General features: G+C 43.6%; 2 protein-coding genes across 3 annotated transcripts in view; both read right to left on the minus strand.

Annotated features, from left to right (window-relative positions):
- LOC112233764 (globoside alpha-1,3-N-acetylgalactosaminyltransferase 1-like) lies at nt 1–5,295 on the minus strand. Of its 2 annotated transcripts, XM_024401608.2 has the most exons (3): nt 4,982–5,295; nt 1,554–1,616; nt 1–1,098 (listed from the first exon to the last, which is right to left on the minus strand). In XM_024401608.2, exons 1-3 carry the CDS (start codon nt 5,013–5,015, stop codon nt 137–139), a joined length of 1,059 nt encoding a protein of 352 aa, XP_024257376.1. In that variant the 5' UTR covers nt 5,016–5,295; the 3' UTR covers nt 1–136. The 2 variants fall into 2 exon arrangements, with proteins under 2 accessions (XP_024257376.1, XP_024257377.1); XM_024401609.2 differs by lacking the exon at nt 1,554–1,616.
- A 10,931-nt stretch (nt 5,296–16,226) lies between these two features.
- Nucleotides 16,227–24,527, minus strand: part of LOC112233763 (neuroendocrine convertase 1-like) — a 32,801-nt gene continuing 24,500 nt past the window's right edge. Inside the window, exons 12-14 of the mRNA XM_024401607.1 lie at nt 18,957–19,090; nt 18,614–18,775; nt 16,227–17,865 (exon numbers count right to left, since the gene is read on the minus strand). Of these exons, the coding sequence (XP_024257375.1) occupies nt 17,440–17,865; nt 18,614–18,775; nt 18,957–19,090 (722 nt within the window). The 3' untranslated portion in view covers nt 16,227–17,439. The remainder of the gene's footprint in view (nt 17,866–18,613; nt 18,776–18,956; nt 19,091–24,527) is intronic.

The raw sequence follows: 24,527 nt of genomic DNA on the forward strand, positions 1-24,527 counted from the left end.
TCTGCTGCCATTAGTTTATTTACTGACACATCAACAGATTCCAAGGGATCCTTGTGTTTGCCTTAAGATTGCTTTTTGAATTTGTCTACATTCTATGGTTGTTCTAATTCTATGACAAAGCAAAGAAATAACACACTCAGCAGTCCTGCTCCTGTCTCTTTTGTGGCTCCAGGGTGTCACACTGCCTCCCCAGGGACACCACCCTTCTTGTGGGCACGTCGGCGGCCAGGGCTGAGTCCCACCAGCTGTACTCGGGCGAGAGGACACAGGTGGGCCTGCGGTTGATCAGGTAGCGGTTGAGGTAGCTCTCCTCCAGTCCACGAGCCCTCAGCCCCTTTTCCTGGTCCTGGAGGATGAGCTGGGAGCAGGCCTGGGCCATGGCGTACACATCAGCGCACAGACCCCCGTACAGCTCCGACGTGTAGTAGTAGTCGCCCTCGTCCTCCTCCACGTGGGCCAGCGAGGCGGGCTCATGCTCGTACGGGAAGGTGTGGCGGGGCATGCCGTAGAGCTCCGGGTGCAGCGTGGCCACCAGCTCCCCCAGGATCTCAGTTCCCACCGGGGCCACCAGCTCCTGGTCCACGTCCATGCAGAAGACGTACTCCACCTCGTGCCTAACCGAATCTTTAATGGTGGCTGCCAGCAGGGCCATGCGGCCCTGGGCCAGATGCTCCCAGCCGGGCATCTCTGCCACAGGGACCACCCTCAGCTCTCTGCCAGGGCCCAGCGGGGTCGGGGGATCCAGGGCGCGAGGGCTGTCCGTAAGAACGTAGTAGACCACGGTGTTACCGGGCAGGAAGTAGAGCTCGGCCGAGGAAAGGAAGCGGCGTAGGAAGTGGCCATAGGGCCCCACGGCGAGCGTCAGCAGGCCTGTGCGGATGCTGCGGTGGGCAAACTCGGCCCTCCGCCACGCTGAGCCGTTAGAGTCGCCCCACACCAGAGGAGCGCCCCAGGATGTCTCCAGCGGGAGGCGCTGTTGCTGTTCCTCCACACTGCCCACCACTATGTCTCTGACCACACTTCCTGATTCCGCCTCCAGAGAAAGAGGAAGAGGGTGCGTGTCCACCTTGAGCACTGCTCTCCTCCATCTTAAAAAGTCTGAGGAGAAAAAAAAGTTTAAAAAAGTAAACAATTTGTCAACCATGTTCATAACGTGCAATTTATTCACTTTTACAAATGAATTACATAGAAACACATCAACTATACGATAGGAACAAATCAAATATTTAGTGTGAGTGGTTCTATTACAATGTGAAGCAATAGGAGCAGTGTACTTTTCTAATGAAGTTTAGAATGTATTTAGTTGGTCTTAATTATCTTCATCTGTCCATATTACCACAGAATGTTTGGAAAGACGTGTCACCGAATTGTTTGTCAGTATCGTTTTTTCTTAGCAGACTGCTGAAAATGGCTGAAATGAAGGGAACTACTTTTAGACACCAGTCAGGGTAAATGAGGTTACAGCACGAAAGGTACCCTGACAAAAACAAAAGCGTTCTCCACTTCCTGAGCACAGAATGTGACGAGAGAACAAATACTGATGTAACACTCACATACGAGCAGAGATAGGAGCAGACAGTACAGGACCAGCTGCTTCTTGGTCACTCTGACTGACCCTGTTGGATATAACACAACATAGCCTACTGGTTAACTGACCTGGGGCTGGTGTGTACGGACACGCACATGCGCACACGCACACACACACACACACAAAAACAAACAAAATTACCACACTGGTTCCATCAGCCTAGAATACACAGTAATGGATCTGTGGCCCTTTTGAGTCAAAGAGTGAGAACATACATTCCTGTCTTATTTACTGCAGTGGGCTAAGTCAGGGTCACACAGAGTGTTTCTTGGTAGTCTTAAACAAATCTATTTTGAAACAAAAGTATACACTTCACACACATGGTTATGGGCTTAAAAAAAAGAATACACCTATACCGTGTCAGATATAGAGTTGAAATGTATTAAATTTTTATACACTATACTTTACAGTTGAAGTCAGAAGTTTACATACACTTAGGTTGGAGTCATAAAACTTGTTTTTCAATCACTCCACAAATTTCTTGTTAACAAACTATAGTTTTGGCAAGTCGGTTAAGACATCTACTTTGTGCCTGATACAAGTAATTTTTCCAACAATTGTTTACAGACAGATTATTTCACTTAAAATTCACTGTATCACAATTCCAGTGGGTCAGAAGTTACCATACACAAAGTTGACTGTGCCTTTAAACAGCTTGGAAAATTCCAGAAAATGATGTCATGGCTTTAGAAGCTTCTGATAGGCTAATGGACATAATTTGAGTCAATTGGAGGTGTACCTGTGGATGTATTTCAAGGCCTACCTTCAAACTCGATGCCTCTTTGCTTGACATCATGGGAAAATCAAAAGAAATTAGCCAAGACCTTAGAAAAAAATTGTAGACCTCCAGAAGTCTGGTTCATCCTTGGGAGCAATTTCCAAACACCTGAAGGTACCACATTCATCTGTACAAACAATAGTACGCAAGTATAAACACCATGTGACCACGCAGCCGTCATACCGCTCAGGAAGGAGATGCGTTCTCCTAGAGATGAACGTACTTTGGTGTGAGAAGTGTAAATCAATCCCAGAACAACAGCAAAGGACCTTGTGAAGATGCTGGAGGAAACAGATTCAAAAATAAAACGGGACCTATATCGACATAATCTGAAAGGCCGCTCAGCAAGGAAGAAGCCACTGCTCCAAAACTGCCATAAAAAAGACAGACTACGGTTTGCAACTGCACATGGGGACAAAGATCTTACTTTTTGGAGAAATGTCCTCTGGTCTGATGAAACAAAAATAGAACTGTTTGGCCATAATGACCATTGTTATGTTTGGAGGAAAAAGGGGGATGTTTGCAAGCCGAAGAACACCATCCCAACTGTGAAGCACAGGGGTGGCAGCATCATGTTGTTGGGGTGCTTTGCTGCAGGAGAGACTGGTGCACTTCACAAAATAGATGGCATCATTAGCAAGGAAAATTATGTATTGAAGCAACATCTCAAGACATCATTCAGGAAGTTAAAGCTTGGTCACAAAATGGTCTTCCAAATGGACATTGACCCCAAACATACTTACAAAGTTGTGGCAAAATGGCTTAAAGACAACAAAGTCAAGGTATTGGAGTGGCCATCACAAAGCCCTGACCTCAATCCCATAGAATATTTGTGGGCAGAACTGAAAAAGCATGTGCGAGCAATGAGGCCTACAAACCTGACTCAGTTACACCAGCTCTGTCAGGAGGAATGGGCCAAAATTCACCCAACTTCTTGTGGGAAGCTTGTAGAAGGCTACCCAAAATGTTTGACCCAAGTTAAACAATTTAAAGGTAATGCTATCAAATACTAATTGAGTGTATGTAAACTTCTGACCCACTGGGAATGTGATGAAAGAAATAAAAGCTGAAAGAAATAATTCTCTCTACTATTATTCTGACATTTCACATTCTTAAAATAAAGTGGTGATCCTAACTGACCTAAAACAGGGGATTTTTACTTGGATTAAATTTCAGGAATTGTGAAAAACTGAGTTTAAATGTATTTGGCTAAGGTGTATGTAAACTTCTGACTTCAACTGTATATAGATCACAGAAGACTGAAATATAACAAAAACATTTTATATAGAAACACCAGATTTTAAGCAGGTTTTTGAAATAATGTTGATTAGTTATGAAATTATGAACAATATTAATAACATTCCACCCATGAGGCCACTAGATGGCGATTTGGTAATTTCACTGCAGGAAAGGGCTACAGGCCCAGTGCAGTCAAAAATGTGTTTTATATATATTCCCACACTATGAGGTTGGAATAATACTGTGAAGTTGTGAAAATTATGATAATGCCCTTTTAGTGTAACAGTTGTTTGAACAGCCTACCTGAAAATGCAGCCGGTGACATCACCAGGCAGTAAATTAGTTAATAGACCAATAATCAATCATTCAATCAAATGTATTTATAAAGCCCCTTTTACATCAGCCAATGTCACAAAGTGCTATACTGAAACCCAGCCTAAAACCCCAAACAGCAAGCAATGCATATGTAGAAACACGTAGAAGAAGGTAGTTCCAAAACTCTCTGCCAATAACAGCTAGTGTTCAGTTTTCCCCTCCCTGCTCAGAACACTCTCAGACAGTCCTAGCAAAATTCTTGTTTTCTCTTTGCTAAAAAGCTATTTTTCTTATTTTAGAGTAAGGTACTTAATTGTTACCCGGAAATGATTTGATATTGAGATAAAAACAGCTGCACTGGGCCTTTATGTACACAGCTTACAAATGTCTCAGTGGCTCTGAAAATGAAGCATTGATGAGGGAAGAAATGTTACAAGTCCAGATTGGGAATGAGAAGAATGCACTTACACTTTGGAACCGTGACAACTTGCAATTCTTTTAGTAGTGAAAGTCTCTCTCTGTATCATTACAGAACTTGTAGGCTGTGTCACCCAAGGCTACTTTCTAAATGATCCTGCTTCATGTAGGCCTACCATCGTGTCCTGAAAGTCTTGTAGTCAGTGAGCTACCAAGATCGTATCTATGAAACAACTGTGTTAGATCCAAAATATAAAATCAGGACTCCAGGATTGTGTTCATTAGGGGACACAGTAGAAACACTTTTGCAATAGAAAATGAAAACAAGTGTTTCTTTTTGGGTCTCCTGTTTCACTCTGTTTTGCAGTGTTTTCTTCTGTTTCTACTGAACAGGTTGATTGCTTCGGATAGAACAGTATGAGGTTAAAACATGAACCAAAAAAACATCTCTCACTCTCCTCCATTTCGCAATTGGAAAAACCATGACCTGTTTACCAATTGCCTGCGATGTGAGGATTCACAGAGAGGGGAAAGTGAGGTATAGAGAGAAATAAGGAGAGAGAGAGAGAGAGAGAGAGAGAGAGAGAGAGAGAGAGAGATGAAAAGAAGAAGTGAAGGTGCCTTGATGGATAAGTTGGACTGACCTGAGAGCAGTTTGCAGAGTGGGAACAGCACCATGTTCTGGACAGACAAGAAGCGGCAGCAGGACCTGGCTTTGGGCTGAGGCCTGGATAGCTGCCAGGATACTCCTATTCTGTCTCTCTCTCTATATATATATATACATATATATATATATATATATTTCTCTTTCTCTACGTCTAGCACTTTTTAAGATATCAATATTGTCTTTCTCAGTCGTCTTTCTCCGTTGTGTTTTCCTCTCTCATATCCCACTCCCTTGTCTTTCCTCCTCTCTTTCTTTTCTCCCCCTCTCTTTTCACTCTTTCCGTTTCAGGATTCTGGAGGCTTCTCATCTGGAGCATGCCCAAAGCAACCAGATGTTTTGGGAATCTGGGCAGATGGGATGAGTTTGGAAATAAGATATGGAGAGAAAGCAGACGAGAAGGAGTGGAAGAGGGGAAATTAGAGTGGAGGGTGCTTTCAAATGATACAACATGAGGCCTTCATTTAATTCTTTACAAGAAAACAAATGCATAAAGGTTATGGGAGTCTTAAGATAAGAGAGGTGGGCTAGTAACCTGAGGTTTGCCTGTCTGAATTCCAGTGAGCTGCAGAGATCTAGCCTTTTGGGGGCCCTAAGCCAGATTGTGTTGCAGTTAAAGTTAATTTCCTGAAATGCCAATTGATTGGATAATGTGACAGATGGTAATTTCATTACGATAATAACGAATACATTCTGTCTTATTATTATTCATGGTTTTCCATCTTGGATAATGGAGGATCAAGAAAGCCTTTCTGTTTTACATCATAGTGTCAGGTTAATCCTTTTTATAACATGAAGATGGTCATCACAATTATCCGTGATCAATAAAAATCGAAAGATTCTCATTGCTCTCCCTCAGAGATGAAGTTGGAAGAAGAACTAAATGAGACAGACAGGCTGCCAGAAATAAGAAGACAACAACAGACTTGAGGAGAAGAGGAAGGCATCGAGTGAATCTGAAGAGAAGCTAAAAGAGAAGAACACAACTGTGGAGGAGAGAAATAATTTAAAGATGCACACCAGAATCTTAAGCGCAACAAATTCGTAATGTATTGCACAAATTGGATTTGTACATATCACACAAATGGCAAAATTCGTAACATATCACACAAAATGGACGATGGGGTACAGAATTGGATGACGTAGTATACAAAAAACAGGGACCCGTTTTGGCTAGTGAACACCTCTTTCAAAACTACTGGCTGAAATTACACAAACGTTAGAAAATGCATCTTTACGGCCACAGAGGGCAGCCTAGAAAAAAAACACAAAGCATCTTTACGGCCACAGAGGGCAGGCTAGAAAAAACCACAAAGCATCTTTACGGCCACAGAGGGCAGCCTAGAAAAAAAAACACAAAGCATCTTTACGGCCACAGAGGGCAGCCTAGAAAAAAGTACAAAGCATCTTTACGGCCACAGAGGGCAGCCTAGAAAAAAGCACAAAGAAGGACCTGCAGGACAAGAACAACCAAGTAGATAACTTTAGAGTCCTACTGCAGGAAAAAATACATTCAACTAGAAGCCAGGAACCACAGACTGGCAGACAAGGACAACCTATTGGAAGAGAGCGATAAACAAGTGGAGGATGCCAGCAATGAAAATGTATAACTGGGTAATATTATTTCAACAATTTCATCACCATCTTTACTGTACAGTGTACGTTCCTCAACCAGGTTATGGAAGTACCGGTAGACTCTCCTCAATGTTACCAATACGGTTGAACATCACCTCATACTTTCCATCTGCCTAATATTTCTGCCTAATGTCAGTTCTCCGCTGTCATTTCAGCTATACAGGTACAGTGCATTCGGAAAGTATTCAGACCCATTGACTTTTTACACATTTTGTTACATTACAGCCTTATTCTATATTGGATTAAATTGTTTATTTTTTCCTTCATCAATCTACACACAATACCCCATAATGACAAAGCAAAAACAGGTTTTTAGGAATCTTTGCCAAAAACAAAACAAAAAACTAACGGAAATATCACATTTACATAGTTATTCAGACCCTTTACTCAGTACTTTGTTGAAGCCCCTTTTTCAGCGATTACAGCCTCAAGTCTTCTTGGGTAGGACGCTACAAGCTTGGCACACCTTTATTTGGGGAGTTTCTCCCATTCTTCTCTGCAGATCCTCTCAAGCTCTGTCAGGTTGGATGGGGAGCGTTGCTGCACAGCTATTTTCAGGTCTCTCCAGAGATGAATCAGCAAGCCTTCCTTCATGACCTGGCCTCTGTAAATTGGTATAGAATAAGCTTGATCCCCTCTGTCGAATACGCTTGGACCTTCGGTTTGGTATTTTCAGTGGTATTGTTAACAAACACACCCCATAAAGAAAAAGATAATTAAAAACAGGTTCAGCCCCTGGTTCAACTGTGATCAGGCAGAGTTACTCCACCTCAAGAATTCCATTTGGCGAAAAGCTCGGCACACACATACTCATGCTGACTGGCTATATTTCAGGTAAAGGGGAATAAGTGCACTCAGGTTGTCCGAAAGGCCAGTGGCGATTTTAACATGTAAATCTTGGTGGGGCAAACAATAAATAAAGTGGGATACATGCCAGGAAAGCCACTGCACAACACAACAATAAACAATACATTAATTGCCCTAAAACTGTGACTAACAGTGGCAATAAACTGTTAGGGCCTATACATAAAGCTGTCCCAACAGCAGTCCCGACATCTTACCACTGCTACACCTGGCTATCAGCAGAGCCTTGTCTGGCAGCGAAACAGTTCATTCAGCCTCATTTACTGCCTTTAAAAAAACAGACTGTAGCTGATATGGCTGACTTGCTTAAACAAATGTGGTTTTAGTGACAATTGAGTTGTCCAAACTATGGCATAAGGGGACGTAATTTCAATTAAGACATTAATTAGCCAGCTAGGACGAACATAGTCAATATAACTATTTGTTTAGCACTTTTGAAATGTACAGCGACAGAATTCAGAACATGGGCCGTTCTTACAGTATTCTTCTTGTACACCAAGTCAGAACCATATGATAAATAAAGGGGGTATGTAAGCAGACAATGAAAGCTCCTACAATATTTGATGATTACATTTCTCTAAAACAGGTTATAGGCTACATGTGCACCACCAAGTCAGAACAGTAGGTGAAATTGAGAGGGGTAAATAGACCAAATTATTAGGCTGAGGCACATGGGCTACTAACTATCTTTCTACACAACATACACTTAGTATTACTTTCTTAGCTACGGTATACATATCTACCTGGTATATTACATAATTTATGCAGCAGCATACAATACATTTTTGGACTCACCTTGTGTTGTGCTCACTAGAATTAGAAGGTGGTGCTGTGGTCCTTCGTGGGCAAATTTTGTCATGAAAGTCTGGCATTCTCTGTATTTATGGTGCATTCAAAACAACTTGGAACTTTAAAAAAACAAGGTTTGATCATGATGACGTCATTGATCTTCAGGTCGTACCTCTAGAAGGAGCCCGAATTTACAATTCCGAGTTGGATGACCGTGCAAAACTTATTTTCAGAGCTCGTTTATTCCCAAAGTCCAGTTTTCGCATTTCCGAATTAACTGTTGTATTGAGCGAGGCACAAATCATGCTTCATTGACAGCTATAACGACACAGGGTGAGACCCAGATGCAGACACATGAGGCAGATAGTTTGAGTCTCTGATATTTATTAAACAACAAGGGGCAGGCAAGAGGCAGGTCGAGGACAAGCACAAGTTCATAAACCAGGTCAGAGTCCAAACGGTGCAGGGCGGCAGGCAGGCTCGAGGTCAGGGTAGGCTGAATAGTCAGACAGGCGGGCTTAGTGTTAGGGCAGGCAAGAGGTCAGAACCGGGAGCACTAGAAAAAACAGAGACTAGGAAAAAACAGGAGCTTGGAAAATCACGCTGGACAAGACAAGACAAACTGGCAACAGACAAACAGAGAACACAGGAATAAATACACTGGGAGTAATGGGGAAGATGGGTGGAGACACTCACAAAGACAGGTGAAACAGATCAGGGTGTGACAACAGCATGACCAATGTTGAGTGTTTATCATTTTAAACTTGGAAAAGAGACCCTTAATCCCAGATTTGGGTCTTCATAGCCACTCCACTGAATAGCAGGCTAGTGATTGCTTTGCAACGCTTGCAGTTAACCGCTGTCACTGATTCCTGCCAAACCACTCATTGTTGACTTTGCGATTTCCAACTTGTTCTGTAATGTTTATGTCCAATGGGTGATTAGCACCAATACGTTTATCTATAATTTCTCTTCATTATTTCTCTTCATATGACAAGGATTAAAAAGGATTTGCCAGTAGATTCTCAACTTGATTCATGATGATGACTGCTAGCTAAGATTTTGAAAGTATGATGTTGACATGATCAGTCCAATCAAAGCTACTGGACATATAATGTGATTTGACATCATTTTTTTCTATGGCCAATGATCTTGAGCCTTCTTGGATGGGCACTTCTAATGTAACTCAGGCAGCATCCATGGGGATAGAATTTTGTAGCTCTACCCTTAGACTTGGCGGTGACGTAGTGTCCCCATGAGTGACAGAACACTGAGCCAATCACGGCGCAACGCTCCATATTTTCTGCTGGCTTTCCCCACCACAACAGAAAGCACTGAGCTAGGCTGGAACACCTGCATTTTGGAGAAACCTTACTCAAGAAAACATAAAATAGACCATGTTTGCTTTATTATCTCAATGATAATGTTTGTATTGGTGCGCGACGGGTCCTCGTACCCACTTTGTTTTATTTATTGGTTTTGGAGTAATGTTTGTTTTCAAGTTATTAAATAACTCCATTCCACTAAGTTTGATTCTCCTGCGCCTGACTTCCCTGCCACCTATACACACGACACTGACAGAATCTCTGACCCTACATGAAGTCAGCAGGAGAAGGTACCCCACCCCAGGAGAAGGTACCCCACCCCTGGAGGTGGAGGAGCGCGTCATGAAACATACGGAGATGTTTTACAATCTGAGTGCCGCCAAGGATCGAGTTGTCCAGAATATGGACCGCTGGGAGACACAGGGAGTTTTTCCAGCGCCTCCACCAGCACAACCTTTCCCGCCTGAACCTAGCAGGATCCATCTATCCATGCCACAGGGGTACGACGGATATGCTGCCGGCTGCCAGTGTTTCCTCCTCAAACTAAGCCTGTACCTGGCCACGGTCCACCCAGCTCCATCGGACCGTGAGAAGAGTTTCGTCCTCATATCGTGCCTCACCGGGAAAGCCCTGGAGTGGGCCAGCGCTGTATGTGGAGGGGGAGATGCAGATTTGGACCATTTTGAGGAGTTCACCCGCAGTTTCCGGGCAGTATTCGACCACCCATCCGAGGGCAGAGCGGCGGGTGAGCACCTCTACCATCTAAGGCAGGAGACGAGGAGCGCCCAGGAGTTTGCGCTGGAGTTTAGGACCCTGGCTGCCGGCGCTGGATGGAGCAACAGGGCCCTGATCGACCATTACCGCTGTAGTCTATGCGGGGACGTCTGTTGGGAGCTGGCCTGCAGAGACACCACCCTCACCTTCGACCAGCTGGTAGACCTGTCCATCCGGCTGGACAACCTGCTGGCTACTCGCAGACGTCCAGATCGGGGTCTGGTTGTTCCATCCTCCCGCACACCCTCTCCGATACCCATGGAGCTGGGAGGGACGGAATGCAGGCAGACCGGAGGGGGTTCCTGCTCGTGCACCATATGTGGTCGCAGAGGTCACACTGCTGGTCGGTGCCGGGTTGGTTCCTCTGGGAATCGAGGTAGCAGAAAGGGCACTCTGGTGTCACCTCAGGTGAGTAGGCACCATTCTCATCCAGAGCTCTCTGTTGCACATATGTTTGTCTCTGTCACTTTTCCTGAATTTTCCCCGCGTTCCCAGCATAAGGCGCTAGTAGATTCAGGCGCGGCTGGGGAAATAATTAATAAAGTATTAACTCATAGTTTAGGGATCTCCATTGTTCCTGTAGATGTGCCTTTCCCCGTTCACACCTTAGATAGTCAACCATTAGGGTCAGAGTTTATCAGGGAGGCCACCGCTCCTTTGAGTATGGTAACGCAGGGGGGAAAGATTAGTCTTTTCCTTATTGATTCTCCTGCGTATCCCGTGGTGTTGGGCCTACCCTGGTTAGCTTGTCATAACCCCACTGTTTCTTGGCCACAGAGGGCTCTCACAGGGTGGTCGCGAGAGCGCTCAAGTAGCCATTTTTACAGCCAAAGAGAGGAGTCACAAAAATCAGAAATAGAGATAGAGATAGAATTAATCACTAACCTTTGATGATCTTCATCAGATGACACTCATAGGACTTCATGTTACACAATACATGTATGTTTGTTCGATAAAGTTCATATTTATATAAAAAAATCTCAGTATACATTGGCGCGTTATGTTCAGTAGTTCCAAAAACATCCAGTGATTTTGCAGAGAGCCACCTCAATTTACAGAAATACTCATTATAAATGTTGATGAAAATACAAGTGTCATACATGGAACTTCAGATACACTTCTCCTTAATGCAACCGCTGTGTCAGATTTCAAAAAAGCTTTACGGAAAAAGCAAACCATGCAATAATCTGAGTACGGCGCTCAGAGCCCAAACAAGGCAAACAGATATCCGCCATATTGTGCAGTAAACAGAAGTCAGAAATAACATTATAAATATTCACTTACCTTTGATGATCTTCATCAGAATGCACTCCCAGGAATCCCAGTTCCAAAATAAATGTTTGTTTTGTTCGATAATGTCCATCATTTATGTCCAAATTCCTCCTTGTAATCCAATTTCATGACGCACGAGCACAAAAACGTCCAAAATGAAAAATCCAAATGTTCCGTTACAGTCCATAGAAACATGTCGAACAATGTATAGAATCAATCTTTAGGATGTTTTTAACATAAATCTTCAACCAGAGAATTCCTTTGTCTGTAGAAAAGCAATGGAACACGAGCTAACTCTCACGTGAACGAGTGTCACGAGCTCAAGGCATTCTGGCAAACCTCTGACTCATTCCCCTCTCATTCGCCCCCACTTCACAGTAGAAGCATCAAACAAGGTTCTGAAGACTGTTGACATCTAGTGGAAGCCGTAGGAAGTGCAACATGACCAATATCCCACTGTATCTTCAATAGGGAATGAGTTGAAAATGACAAACCTCATATTTCCCACTTCCTGGTTGGATTTTTTCTCAGGTTTTTGCCTGCCATATGAGTTCTGTTATACTCACAGACATCATTCAAACAGTTTTAGAAACTGGAGTTTTCTATTCAAATATACTAATAATATGCATATATTAGCAACTGGGACTGAGTAGCAGGCAGTTTACTCTGGGCACCTCTGGGCACCTTATTCATCCAAGCTACTCAATACTGCACCCTGCCATAAGAAGTTAAACAAGGAGAACTACACCGTATTAATCCCACAACAGTTCTACTTTTTTTTCAAGTGCACAGACATACTGTATCTCTACAGTTAAGGATTGATGAGTAATGTGTTTGTTTATTGTCCAGTGCCTATAGGTTGAACATTACTTCAAGTTACTTTGTAAAAACGTATATAAATTAATTAGTGTTTTGATAAGTAAAAAAAGGCTATTACCTTTTGCACCCATCTCTCATCTACTGTACCAATCTGAAAATACAGGATAGGTGGAAGTGATGTGGTGCTAGGAGTATGCTTTCACCCGTCCAGTTGTGTTGGAACTGTAATATACTGGTTGGCTGCGTTGAAAAAGGGTAGCTATTCATTTTTGGCAGATTTCTCCCAATGGTTTAGCGTTCACTGTTTATCCCCCCCACTGTGTACTGTTGTGTTTTTAGCCACAAGGTGGTGGTATTTAACATGAAATTGGCATATGACATGACTAGGAATTTCAAATGACAAAGTATGACATAGGCCAACCTAGTCCTCAGGAACCCCCAGCCATTGCACATATTTGTTCTATTCCAATATCCATATTCACAGCAATTAATCAGTGATGGAACTCAAAATGTTCTCAGCAAGGCCAAAAGAAACAATAGCTTGTTTGGAAAGGTAATATGACCTGAAATGTCTACACTATATGAACTGAAATGTCCATATGAACTGAAATGTCCAAAAGAATAGAATAGTCCATATGAACTGAAATGTCTATATGAACTGAAATGTCGATGAACTCAGATGTCCATATGAACAGAAATGGCCATATGAACTCAAGTGGCAGATCAGTCACAATCCCAACAACTCAGACACACTCACAAAGTCACTTTGCAGTTTATTACGATAAATCTAATTTTGTACATCCATACAGAATATTTCAGCTTTTGTAAACCATTTTGGACAGAAGCATCGATTTAAATCCAAAATATAAACAAACATTAGAACAACACTGGCTACATTGAAAGATGTATAATTATAGGATGCATGTAAACTGTTCTTCATCTCTCGTCTCAATCTTTCACCTTGTTTGGCAGAGAGCAGGGCTAGAGCCAATACCACAGAAAATAGGGTCTACTTAACACTGTAATGTATGGGGCTCTACATACATAGGGAAACATCACATTCATAGCAGTACATTACACTGTCATAAGCACTACATAAGCATTTATACATGTAAATGTCAGCTAAGACTAACAACCGCAAGTTGACGTAAGATATGCAGTGACATCTACCGACCTGCAGTTGAGAGCATAAACGTGAACGTTTATGTAGGGCATATGAAGGTATAATATATAGCTTATAAATGTGTTATAGTCTTTTAGTATAAAGCTCCTACATTAAAGTATTACCAGTATACAGTTTACTAAAGTATACTTGGATTGAATGATGATAGGTCCACTAATACCAAAGAGTAGAAATGTAGAAATGAAGATATCCAATGTGTTGCATGTAACTAGGTAGTTGTGTCAACATGAGTTTGTAAATGAAGCAACAACATCCAAGCCTGTTTTACAATCACCCAAACACAGAAAAGCTATTTTTCTTCGGCAGCACAACAGTTTGGCAATGTTCATTTCTATTCATAATTCCATTTATTTTGTTTGTATTTAAACCTAGAATTTAACTGAAAATGTCAACTAAAACCACTTGTAATATAAACGGAATGAATTAAGGGATTTATATATACGTATATAATTTTTTATAAACTGATGAATTTCTAGAAAAATATTTCATTTAATGCAGCGTTGTACTTTGAATCTAAAATAAATCAAATTACACAACATGTGTAGTATATATATATATATATGTATATAGTTATACTGTATATATAGATATATATTTGAAATGTTTCCTTTTAGAGTTATTTTATATTGTCAGTTTAAATAATTATTCAAATGGTTTCAACATGACCAATTTGCAAAAGCTTTAATCATATTCATTATATCTATAGATCTCGAGGGTCGAATAACCTCCATAAGAATTACTCAACCAATTGGTTCTTGGTCATTTATTGTCCCCATTTCTTGTTCTTTCTTTTTTTTCTATTATAAAAGAAAATCGCAAAGAAGTTAACTTTACTACACATTTTTTTCAATAGAACAGCATAAAAGAGTTTTCAGTTTGAAAAACAGTAAGGGGACTGCATTTCTTTATGCATAATAAAGTATGGTCGGAATCCTAAATTGAAATTGTGAATATACCTCAAAATTATATTCCCCAAATCAGGATTTGGGGCTGAGATACAGTAGCACAGTGAGTATGTCTACTCTTCCAAAAAAACAAATATATGCCAAAATAAATATGTCAAAATATAAATATTAAATACAGATTTCATATTTGGAGTTTAGAGAGGTGGTTAGTTTAGAGGTCAAGTGTATTTATACTGAACAAAAACACAAACGCAACATATATTGTTGGTCCCATGTTTCATGAGCTGAAATATATGATCCCAGACATTTTCCATACGCACAAAAAGCTTATTTCTCTCAAGTTTTGTGCACACATTTTTTTTAACATCCCTGTTAGTGAGCCTTTCTCCTTTTCCAAGATAATCCATCCAGCTCACATGTGAGGCATATCAAGAAGCTGATTAAACAGCATGATCATTACACAGGTGCACCTTCTGCTGGGGACAATAAAAGTCCCCTCTAAAAATGTGCAGTTGTCACACAACACAATGCCACAGATTTCTCAAGTTTTGAGGGAGCATGCAATTGGCATGCTAACTGCAGGATTGTCCACCAGAGCTGTTTCCAGAGAATGTAATGTTAATTTCTTTACCATAAGCTCCAACGTCGTTTTAGCGAATTCGGCAATACGCCCAACCGGCATCACAACCGCAGACCACATTTAACCACGCCAGCCCAGGACCTCCACATCTTCACCTGCGAGATTGTCTGAGACCAGCCGCCCGGACAGCTGATGAAACTGTGGGTTTGCACAACCAAAGACATTTCTGCACAAACTGTCAGAAACAGTCTCAGGGAAGCTCATCTGTGTGCCTGTCGTCCTCACTAGTGTCTTGACCTGACTGCAGTTTGGCGTTGTAACCGACTTCAGTGAGCAAATGCTCACCTTCGATGGCCACTGGCATGCTGGAGAAGTATGCTCTTCACAGATGAATGCTGGTTTTAACTGTACAAAGCAGATGGCAGACAGCATGTATGGTGCCGTGTGGGTGAGCGGTTTGCTGATGTCAACCTAGTGAACAGAGTGCCACATGGTGGCAGTGGGGTTACGGTGTGGGCAGGCATACGCTACGGACGACGAACACAATTGCATTTTATCGATTGGCAATTTGAATGCAGAGATACCATGACGAGATGCTGAGGCCCACTGTCATGTCATGCCATTCATCAACTGTCAACACTTCATATTTCAGCATGATAATGCATAGCCCCATGTCGCAGGGATCTGTACACAGATGGAAGCTGAACATGTCCCAGTTCCTTCATGGCCTGCATACTCACCAGACATGTCACCCATGAGCATGTTTGGGATGCTCTGGATCGAAGTGTACGTTAGCATGTTCCAGTTCCCGCCAATATCCAGCAATTTAGCACAGCCATTGAAGAGAATCAGGAAAACATTCCACAGGCCACAATCAGCAGCCTGATTAACTCTATGCGAAGGAGATGTGTCGCGCTGCACGAGGTAAATGGTGGTCACACCAGATACTGACTGGATTTCTGATCCACGCCCCTACCTTTTTTTAATGTATCTATGACCAACCGATGCATATCTGTATTTCCAGTCATGTGAAATCCATAGATTAGGGCCTAAGGAATTTATTTCAATTGACTGATTTACTTATGTGAACTGTAACTCAGTAGAATCACTGACATTTTTGCATGTTGCGCTTATATTTTTGTTCAGTGTAAAAACAACATTACATTCATTGTCTTTGTATAATATATAGATAATAGTGTCAGTCATAATACAATTATGAACTTGAAATTCTAAAGGTACTGTACATAGCATGCTCAAGCAGGTAGTGCCGTGAAGGGAGAATAGGGCTGTGTCCCAAAAGTCTTAAAAACATCCTTTCCTCATCTCTTTCTCCTTCTCTTGTCTCCTTACTTTCAATACGACTGACAGGTAAAGGTGGCAAATAGAGCAGCATTTCCCCTATATGCATTTAGCAGCGCAGTGGCTATGTTTTTCATTAATTTGGAGTTGAGGGATACAGCTGGTTCTACAAAACAGATGTCGTGGGGCCTGGACACATCCTGACATCAGACCACTTTTGAGGGCTGAAAACATCGGCTGAACATTGACTTTGATGTTAACTGTCACTTGAAGACTATTGGATAGATGGCTGGAGGAGGGGTGGAATGCAATCCCAGATTCATTTAAATACACTACAGGGGTTCCCTTTCCTTGTCTCCTTTCCTTCCTGCATATTGATCTGAAAAGACTGAAGCAATATGACAGAGATCTATGGTCTATGGGTTAGCTAGACTTCAATACATCAGGAGGAGGGGGGAGGAGGAGGAAAGGAAGGAGGAGGAGGAAAGGAAGCCACTTGTGGGTATTGAGATGCAACCGACTTACAACTAACTGTACAGAATGAAAGACAAAACTACAGACAGACAGGCTAGAATGCTGCAAGGAAAGAAAAGTAGCGTTTTGGAAAAACAACATCACAGTTGGCTGGAAGAGTTTCTATCTGGCGTTCACTCTCCCCCTCCCTCCTTCCATGCCCAGCTCCCACCTCCTCACACTTTCTCTCTCACCCCTTACCCCATGGGTGGCCAATCTTGACCAAGGAGAATGGCAGGGCTGTGCAGACTCTAGCCCAGCACTTACACACCTGATTCACCTACCGGTAGTCAACGAAGGAGGTCTTCAATGTAGACCGTGTTTGGTTAAATCGGGTGTGTTCATTTGGCCCCGAATCCTAACTCGACTCAAGTTGGGATTCGGGGGCCGGATCTGTTAAGCTAGAACAAAAGCCAACACACCCTGCAGGACTGGAGTTCCGCCCTTGCCTTACCCACTCTCCTCCCATATCCTCCCTCCTCACTGCCTGTCGTCAGAGAGCATGTCAAAGAGCGCCTGGAGCAGTCGGTCATCTCTGTGTCTGTAGGGCTTGGTGCTATAAAAGCCGTCGCTGTAGTCGCTATACAGGCTGTTGTCCTGCCCACCCTGCTGGTACTGGTTGATCCTGTCCAGGGCCTGGTACAGCTTCTGTGGAGCGACATGAGGGCCTGCTCTCCATGGAAGGGAGGGGGCCCTGCCCGTGTGCTGCTCTCCCCAGCTAGAGGCCTTGGCTGGGGACTGGGACAGGGCGGCTGGGGTCTGTCTGTTGAAGGCCGTCTGGAGGAGACGCAGAAGGGCCAGGGAGGGGGGGAAGGAGGAGGGTCTTGTCTCCTTCCTCTCAGGGGTAGCAGGAGGAGGGGGCTGGGTCTTCTGTGGTGGGTGAACCTCAGCCTGGGTGGGCAGCTCCTATATGACAGGGAGAAGGACAAACAGAAAGTCAGAAAATGGTTTAGAGGTAGTTCTACCTAGGAGTTGATTTAACTCCTCAGTTCTGCACTTTTTCAGTGGATAAGGTCAGTAAGCCACACAGAATTCAATTTCTGGTCAGTCAACAGACAATACATACAGACATACATACATACAAGTATCGCATACTGTATTTATCCCTTATTTTACCAGGTAAGTTGATTGAGAACACATTCTCATTTACAGCAACAACCTGGGAAATAGTTACAGGGGAAAGGAGGGGATGAATGAGCCAATTGTAAGCTGGGGATGATTAGGTGGCCATGATGGTACAGTATGAAGACCAGATTGGAAATGTAGCCAGGACGCTGGGGTAAACACTCCTACTCTTACAAATAAGTGGCATGGGATCTTTAGTTACCACAGAGGGTCAGGACACCCATTTAACATCCCATCTGGAAGATGGCAACCTACACAGGGTAATGTCCCCAATCACTGCCCTGGGGCATTGGGATATTTTTTGGGACCAGAGAAAAGGGTGCCCCCTACTGGCCCTCCAACACCACTTCCAGCAGCACCTGGTCTCCCATCCAGGGACTGACCAATACCAATCCTGCTTAGCTTCAGAAGCAAGCCAGCAGTGGGCTGCAGGGTGGTATGCTGCTGTATTTTGAAACTGGTATGCTTCTGGAGATAATGAATAGGAGGTTAAAAAGAAGTGAATTGCCACTTTAATTATCAAGCTCACCTCTATCATGTCATCCATGTGCTCCACTCCTCTACGGTCATTCTGGACAGCGTTGTAGGGGACGTACACTCTGGGTTTCTTCATGTGCTCAGGCTTTTCTGACGTGCCGTGGAGAATAAGCTTCCAGCTTAGGATCTGACCTTCGTTCTCCATTCGCCCCGACTGACAGAGGGAAATTGAAAAAGAGTGTAAAAATCACCCTGTTTAGACAACATGTTGATGCAATTACCAGCTACATTTTCTATGTGGTTCGAAATTTGTTGGAAAATACTGGATTGGAATTTCCCTTAAAATATATGAAACTTGTGAAACAGCCAAAGTGTTCTCCAGCCCTGGGACTCACTGTGTCAGTGATCTTAAGGGTCCAGGTGCCAGTGGGGTCCTCTCCCCATGTGTGAACTGACATGAAGTCCCAGTTCCTAAAGCCGTTAGATGACGTGTCCCTCTCTCTCTCCGCCAGCAGGACTGTGCTGGTGCCTAATGGGAGAAAATAATGTACGATATAGAGTTGTTTAACTCCAGTTTTCAGATTTATCTATATACAGGGCATTCGGAAAGTATTCAGACCCCTTGAATTTTTCCACATTTTGTTACAATACAGCCTTTTTCTAAAATTGATTAAATAGTTTTTTCCCCTCATCAATCTACACACAATACCCCATAATGACAAAGCAAAAACATGTTTTATTTTTGCAAATATATTAAATATTAAAATAAAATTGCTCACATTTACATAAGTATTCAGACCCTTTCCTCAATACTTTGTTGAAGCACATTTTGGCAACAATTACAGCCTCGAGTCTTCTTGGGTATGATGCTACAAGGTGTCACACCTATATTTTGGGGAGTTTATCCCATTATTCTCTGCAGATCCTCTCAACCTCTGTCAGGTTGGATGAGGAGCATTGCTATTTTCAGGTCTCTCCAGAGATGTTCGTTTGGGTTCAACTCCAGGCTCTGGCTGGGTCAGAGACATGGTTAGCAGATGTTAATGCAAGTGTAGCGAAATGCTTCTGCTTCTAGTTCCGACAATGCAGTAATAACCAACAAGTAATCTAACCTTACAATTTCACAACAACTACCTTATAACACAAGTGTAAAGGGATGAAGAATATGTACATAAAGATATATGAATGAGTGATGGTACAGAAGGGCATAGGCAAGATGCAGTAGATGGTATAGAGTACAGTATATACGTATGAGATGACTAATGTATGGTATGTAAACATTATATTAAGTGCCATTGTTTAAAGTGGCTACTGATATATTTTTTACATCAATTTTCCTGGCTGGAGTTGAGTCAGGATGTTGGCAGCAGCCACTCAATGTTAGTAGAAGCTGTTTTTCAGTCTCTCGGTCCCTGCTTTGATGCACCTGTACTGACCTCGCCTTCTGGATGATAGCGGGGTGAACAGGCAGTGGCTCGGGTGGTTGTTGTCCTTGATGGCCTTCCTGTGACATCGGGTGGTGTAGGTGTCCTGGAGGGCAGGTAGTTTGCCCCCGGTGATGCGTTGTGCAGACCTCATGGCCCTCTGGAGAGCCTTACGGTTGTGGGCGGAGCAATTGCCGTACCAGGCGGTGATACAGCCCGACAGGATGCTCTCGATTGTGCATCTGTAAAAGTTTGTGAGTGCTTTTGTTGACAAGCCGAATTTCTTCAGCTTCCTGAGGTTGAAGAGACGCTGCTGCGCCTTCTTCACCATGCTGTCTGTGTGGGTGGACCAATTCAGTTTGTCCGTGATGTGTACACCGAGGAACTTAAAACTTTCTACCCTATCCACTACTGTCCCGTCGATGTGGATAGGGGGGTGCTCCCTCTGCTGTTTCCTGAAGTCCACGATCATCTCCTTTTGTTTTGTTGATGTTGAGTGTGAGGTTATTTTCCTGACACCACACTCCGAGGGCCCTCACCTCCTCCCCGTAGGCCATCTCGTCGTTGTTGGTAATCAAGCCTACCACTGTAGTGTCGTCTGCAAACTTGATGATTGAGTTGGAGGTGTCCATGGCCATGCAGTAGTGGGTGAACAGGGAGTACAGGAGAGGGCTCATAATGCACCCTTGTGGGGCCCCAGTGTTGAGGATGTTGTTGGAGATGTTGTTACCTACGCTTACCACCTGGGGGTGGCCCATCAGGAAGTCCAGTACCCAGTTGCACAGGGCGGGGTTGAGACCCAGGGTCTCGAGCTTGATGATGAGTTTGGAGGGTACTGTGGTGTTAAATACTGAGCTGTAGTCGATGAACAGCATTCTCACATAGGTATTCCTCTTGTCCAGATGGATTAGGGCAGTGTGCAGTGTGGTTGCGATTGTGTCGTCTGTGGACCTGTTGGGGCAGTAAGCAAATTGGAGTGGGTCTAGGGTGTCAGGTAGGAGGTGATGTGGTGCTTGACTAGTCTCTCAAAGAACTTCATGATGACGGAAGTGAGTGCTACGGGGCGGTAGTCGTTTAGCTCAGTTAACTTAGCTTTCTTGGGAACAGGAACAATGGTGGCCCTCTTGAAGCATGTGGGAACAGCAGACTGGGATAAGGATTGATTGAATATGTCCATAAACACATCAGCCAGCTGGTCTGCGCATGCTCTGAGGACGTGGCTGGGGATGCCGTCTGGGCCTGCAGCCTTGCCAGGGTTAACACGTTTAAATGTTTTACTCACATCGGCTGCAGTGAAGGAGAGTCCGCAGGTTTTGGTAGCGGGCCGTGTCAGTGGCACTGCATTGTTCTCAAAGCGAGCAAAGAAGTTGTTTAGTCTGTCTGGGAGCAAGACATCCTGGTTCGCGACGGGGCTGGCTTTCTTTTTGTAATCCGTGATTGACTGTAGACCCTGCCACATATCTCTTGTGTCTGAGCCGTTGAATTGCGACTCTACTTTGTCTCTATACTGATGCTTAGTTTGTTTGATTGCCCTACGGAGGGAATAGCTACACTGTTTGTATTCGGTCATGTTTCCGGTCACCTTGCTCTGATTAAAAGCAGTGGTTCGCCGCTTTCAGTTTCGTGCGAATGCTGCCATCAATCCACGGTTTGGGAATGTTTTAATAGTTGCTGTGGGTACGACATCCCCAATGCACTTGCTAATTAACTCGCTCACCGAATCAGCTTATTCATCAATGTTGTTGTTTGACGCAATGCGGAACATATCCCAGTCCACGTGATCGAAGAAATCTTGAGCGTGGAATCAGATTGGTCGGACCAGTGTTGAACAGACCTGAGCGCGGGAGCTTCCTGTTTTAGTCTCTATCTATAGGCTGGAAGCAACAAAATGGAGTCGTGGTCAGCTTTTCCGAAAGGAGGGCGCAGGAGGGCCTTATATGCGTCACGGAAGTTAGAATATTAATGATCCATGGTTTTACCAGCCCCGGTAGCACAATCGATATGCTGATAGAATTTAGGGAGTCTTGTTTTCAGATTAGCCTTGTTAAAATCCCCAGCTACAATGAATGCAGCCTCAGGTTTCCAGTTTACATAGAGTCAAATAAAGTCAGTTCAGGGCCATCGATGTGTCTACTTGGGGGGGAATATATGCGGCTGTGATTATAATCGAAGAGATCTGTTCTTACCAGAAAGATGCTTGTTTCTGTCGGCACGATAAGTGAAGAAACCAGCTGGCTGTACCGACTCCGATAGCGTGTCTCGAGTGAGCCATGTTTCCGTGAAGCAAAGAACGTTACAGTCTCTTATGTCTCTCTGGAATGCTACCCTTGCTCGAATTTCATCAACCTTGTTGTCAAGAGACTGGACATTGGCGAGTAGTATGCTAGAGAGCGTTGTGCGATGTGCCCGTCTCCGGAGCCTGACCAGAAGACCGCTTCGTCTGCCCCTTTTACGGCATCGTTGTTTTGGTTCGCCGGCTGGGATCCGATCCATTGTCCTGGGTGGTGGGCAAAACACAGGATCCGCTTTGGGAAAGTCGTATTCCTGGTCGTAATGATCGTACGTTGACTTTGCTCTTATACCCAGTAGTTCCTCCCGACTGTATGTAATAAAACCTAAGATTACCTTGTGTACCAATGTAAGAAATAACACGTAAAAAAACAAAATACTGCAGAATTTCCTAGGAACGCAAAGTGAGGCGGCCATCTCTGTCGGTGCCGGAAGTTAATCCTGTTGTCCTGTTGCAAGGTGAACCTTCGCCCCAGTCTCATGTCCTGAGTGCTCTAGAGCAGGTTTTCCTCAAGGATCTCTCTGTACTTTGCTCCCTTTATCTTTCTCTCAATCCTGACTAGTCTCTCAATCCCTAACGCTGAAATACCTCCACACAACATGATGCGGTTACCACCATGCTTCACCGTAGGAATTGTGCCAAGGTTCCTCCAGACGTGACGCTTAGTATTCAGGCCAGAGAGTTCAATCTTGGTTTCATCAGACCAGAGAATCTGGAGTCCTTTAGGTGCCTTTTGGCAAACTCCAAGCTGGCTGTCATGTGTCTTTTACTGAGGAGTGGCTTCCATCTGGATACTCTACCATAAAGGCCTGTTTGGTGGATTGAGGCAGAGATGGGAGAACCTTCCAGAAGGACAACCATCTCCACAGAGGAACTCTGGAGCTCTGTCAGAGTGACCATCGGGTTCTTGGTCACCTCCCTGACCAAGGCCCTTCTCCCCCGATTGCTCAGTTTGGCCGGGCGGCCAGCTCTAGGAAGACTCTTAGTGGTTCCAAACTTCTTCCATTTAAGAATGGATGCGGTCACTGTTTTCTTGGGGACCTTCAATGCTTCAGAATTGTTTTGGTACCCTTCCCAGATCTGTGCCTTGACATAATCCTGTCTCTGTGTCTCGGACCAATTTCTTCGAACTCATGGCTTGGTTTTTGGTCTGACATGCACCGTCAAGTGTGGAACCTTATATAGACAGGTGTGTGCTTTTCAAAATCATGTCCAATCAATTGAATTTACCACAGGTGGTAAATCAAGTTGTAGAAACATCTCAAGGATGTTCAATGGAAACAGGATGCACCTGAGCTCAATTTTGAGTCTCATAGCAAAGGGTATGAATACTTATGAAAATAAAGTATTTCTGATTTTTAATTTTTATGCATTTGCAAAAATGTCTATAAACCTGTTTTCGCTTTGTCATTGTGGGGTATTGTGTTTCAGATTAATAAGGATTTGGGGTGTGAGACTCTGTGGCTTGTAGGCCTCTCCATGTCTCACACCCACGTGAAATTTGGTGGAGGATCGGTAATGATCTGGTGGTGCTCAGCAAGGCTGGTATCAGGCAGATTTGTCTTTGTGAAGTGCACCAGTCCCTCCTGCATCAAAGCACCCCCACAATATGATGCTGCCACCCCAGTTCTTCACAGTTGGGATGGTGTTCTTTGGCTTGCAAGCCTCACCCTTTTTCCTCCAAACATAACGATGGTCATTATGGCCAAACAGTTCTATTTTTATTTCATCAGACCAGAGGACATTTCTCCAAAAAGTAAGATCTTTGTCCCCATGTGCAGTTGCAAACCGTAGTCTGCCTTTTTTATGGCTTCTTCCTTGCTGAGTGGCCTATCAGGTTATGTCGATATAGGACTCGTTTTACTGTGGATATAGATACTTTTGTACCTGTTTCCTCCAGCATTTTCACAAGGTCCATTGCTGTTGTTCTGGGATTGATTTGCACTTCTTGCACCAAAGTACGTTCACCTCTAGGAGACCGAACGTGTCTCCTTTCTGAGCAGTAGGACAGCTGTGTGGTCCCATGGTGTTTATACTTGCGTACTATTGTTTGTACAGATGAACATGGTACCATCAGGTGTTTGGAAATGGATCCCAAGGCTGAACCAGGCTCGTGGAGGTCTACACATTTTTTTCTGAGGTCTTGGCTGATTTCTTTTGATTTTCCCATGATGTCAAGCAAAGAGGCACTGAGTTTGAAGGTAGGCCTTGAAATACATCCACAGGTACACCTCCAATTGACTCAAATGATG

This window comes from Oncorhynchus tshawytscha, linkage group LG02 (genome assembly GCF_018296145.1).
Source record: "Oncorhynchus tshawytscha isolate Ot180627B linkage group LG02, Otsh_v2.0, whole genome shotgun sequence".
NCBI lineage: Eukaryota > Metazoa > Chordata > Actinopteri > Salmoniformes > Salmonidae > Oncorhynchus > Oncorhynchus tshawytscha.

Excerpts from the sequence above, each read along its gene's own strand:
- LOC112233764 (XM_024401608.2), bottom strand. The coding sequence starts at position 5,015 with ATGGTGCTGTTCCCACTCTGCAAACTGCTCTCAG. Across the intron at positions 1,617-4,981 it reads ACTCTGCAAACTGCTCTCAG|GGTCAGTCAGAGTGACCAAG; the intron begins GTCAGTCCAACT and ends TATATCCAACAG. Across the intron at positions 1,099-1,553 it reads GCTCCTATCTCTGCTCGTAT|ACTTTTTAAGATGGAGGAGA; the intron begins GTGAGTGTTACA and ends TTTTCTCCTCAG.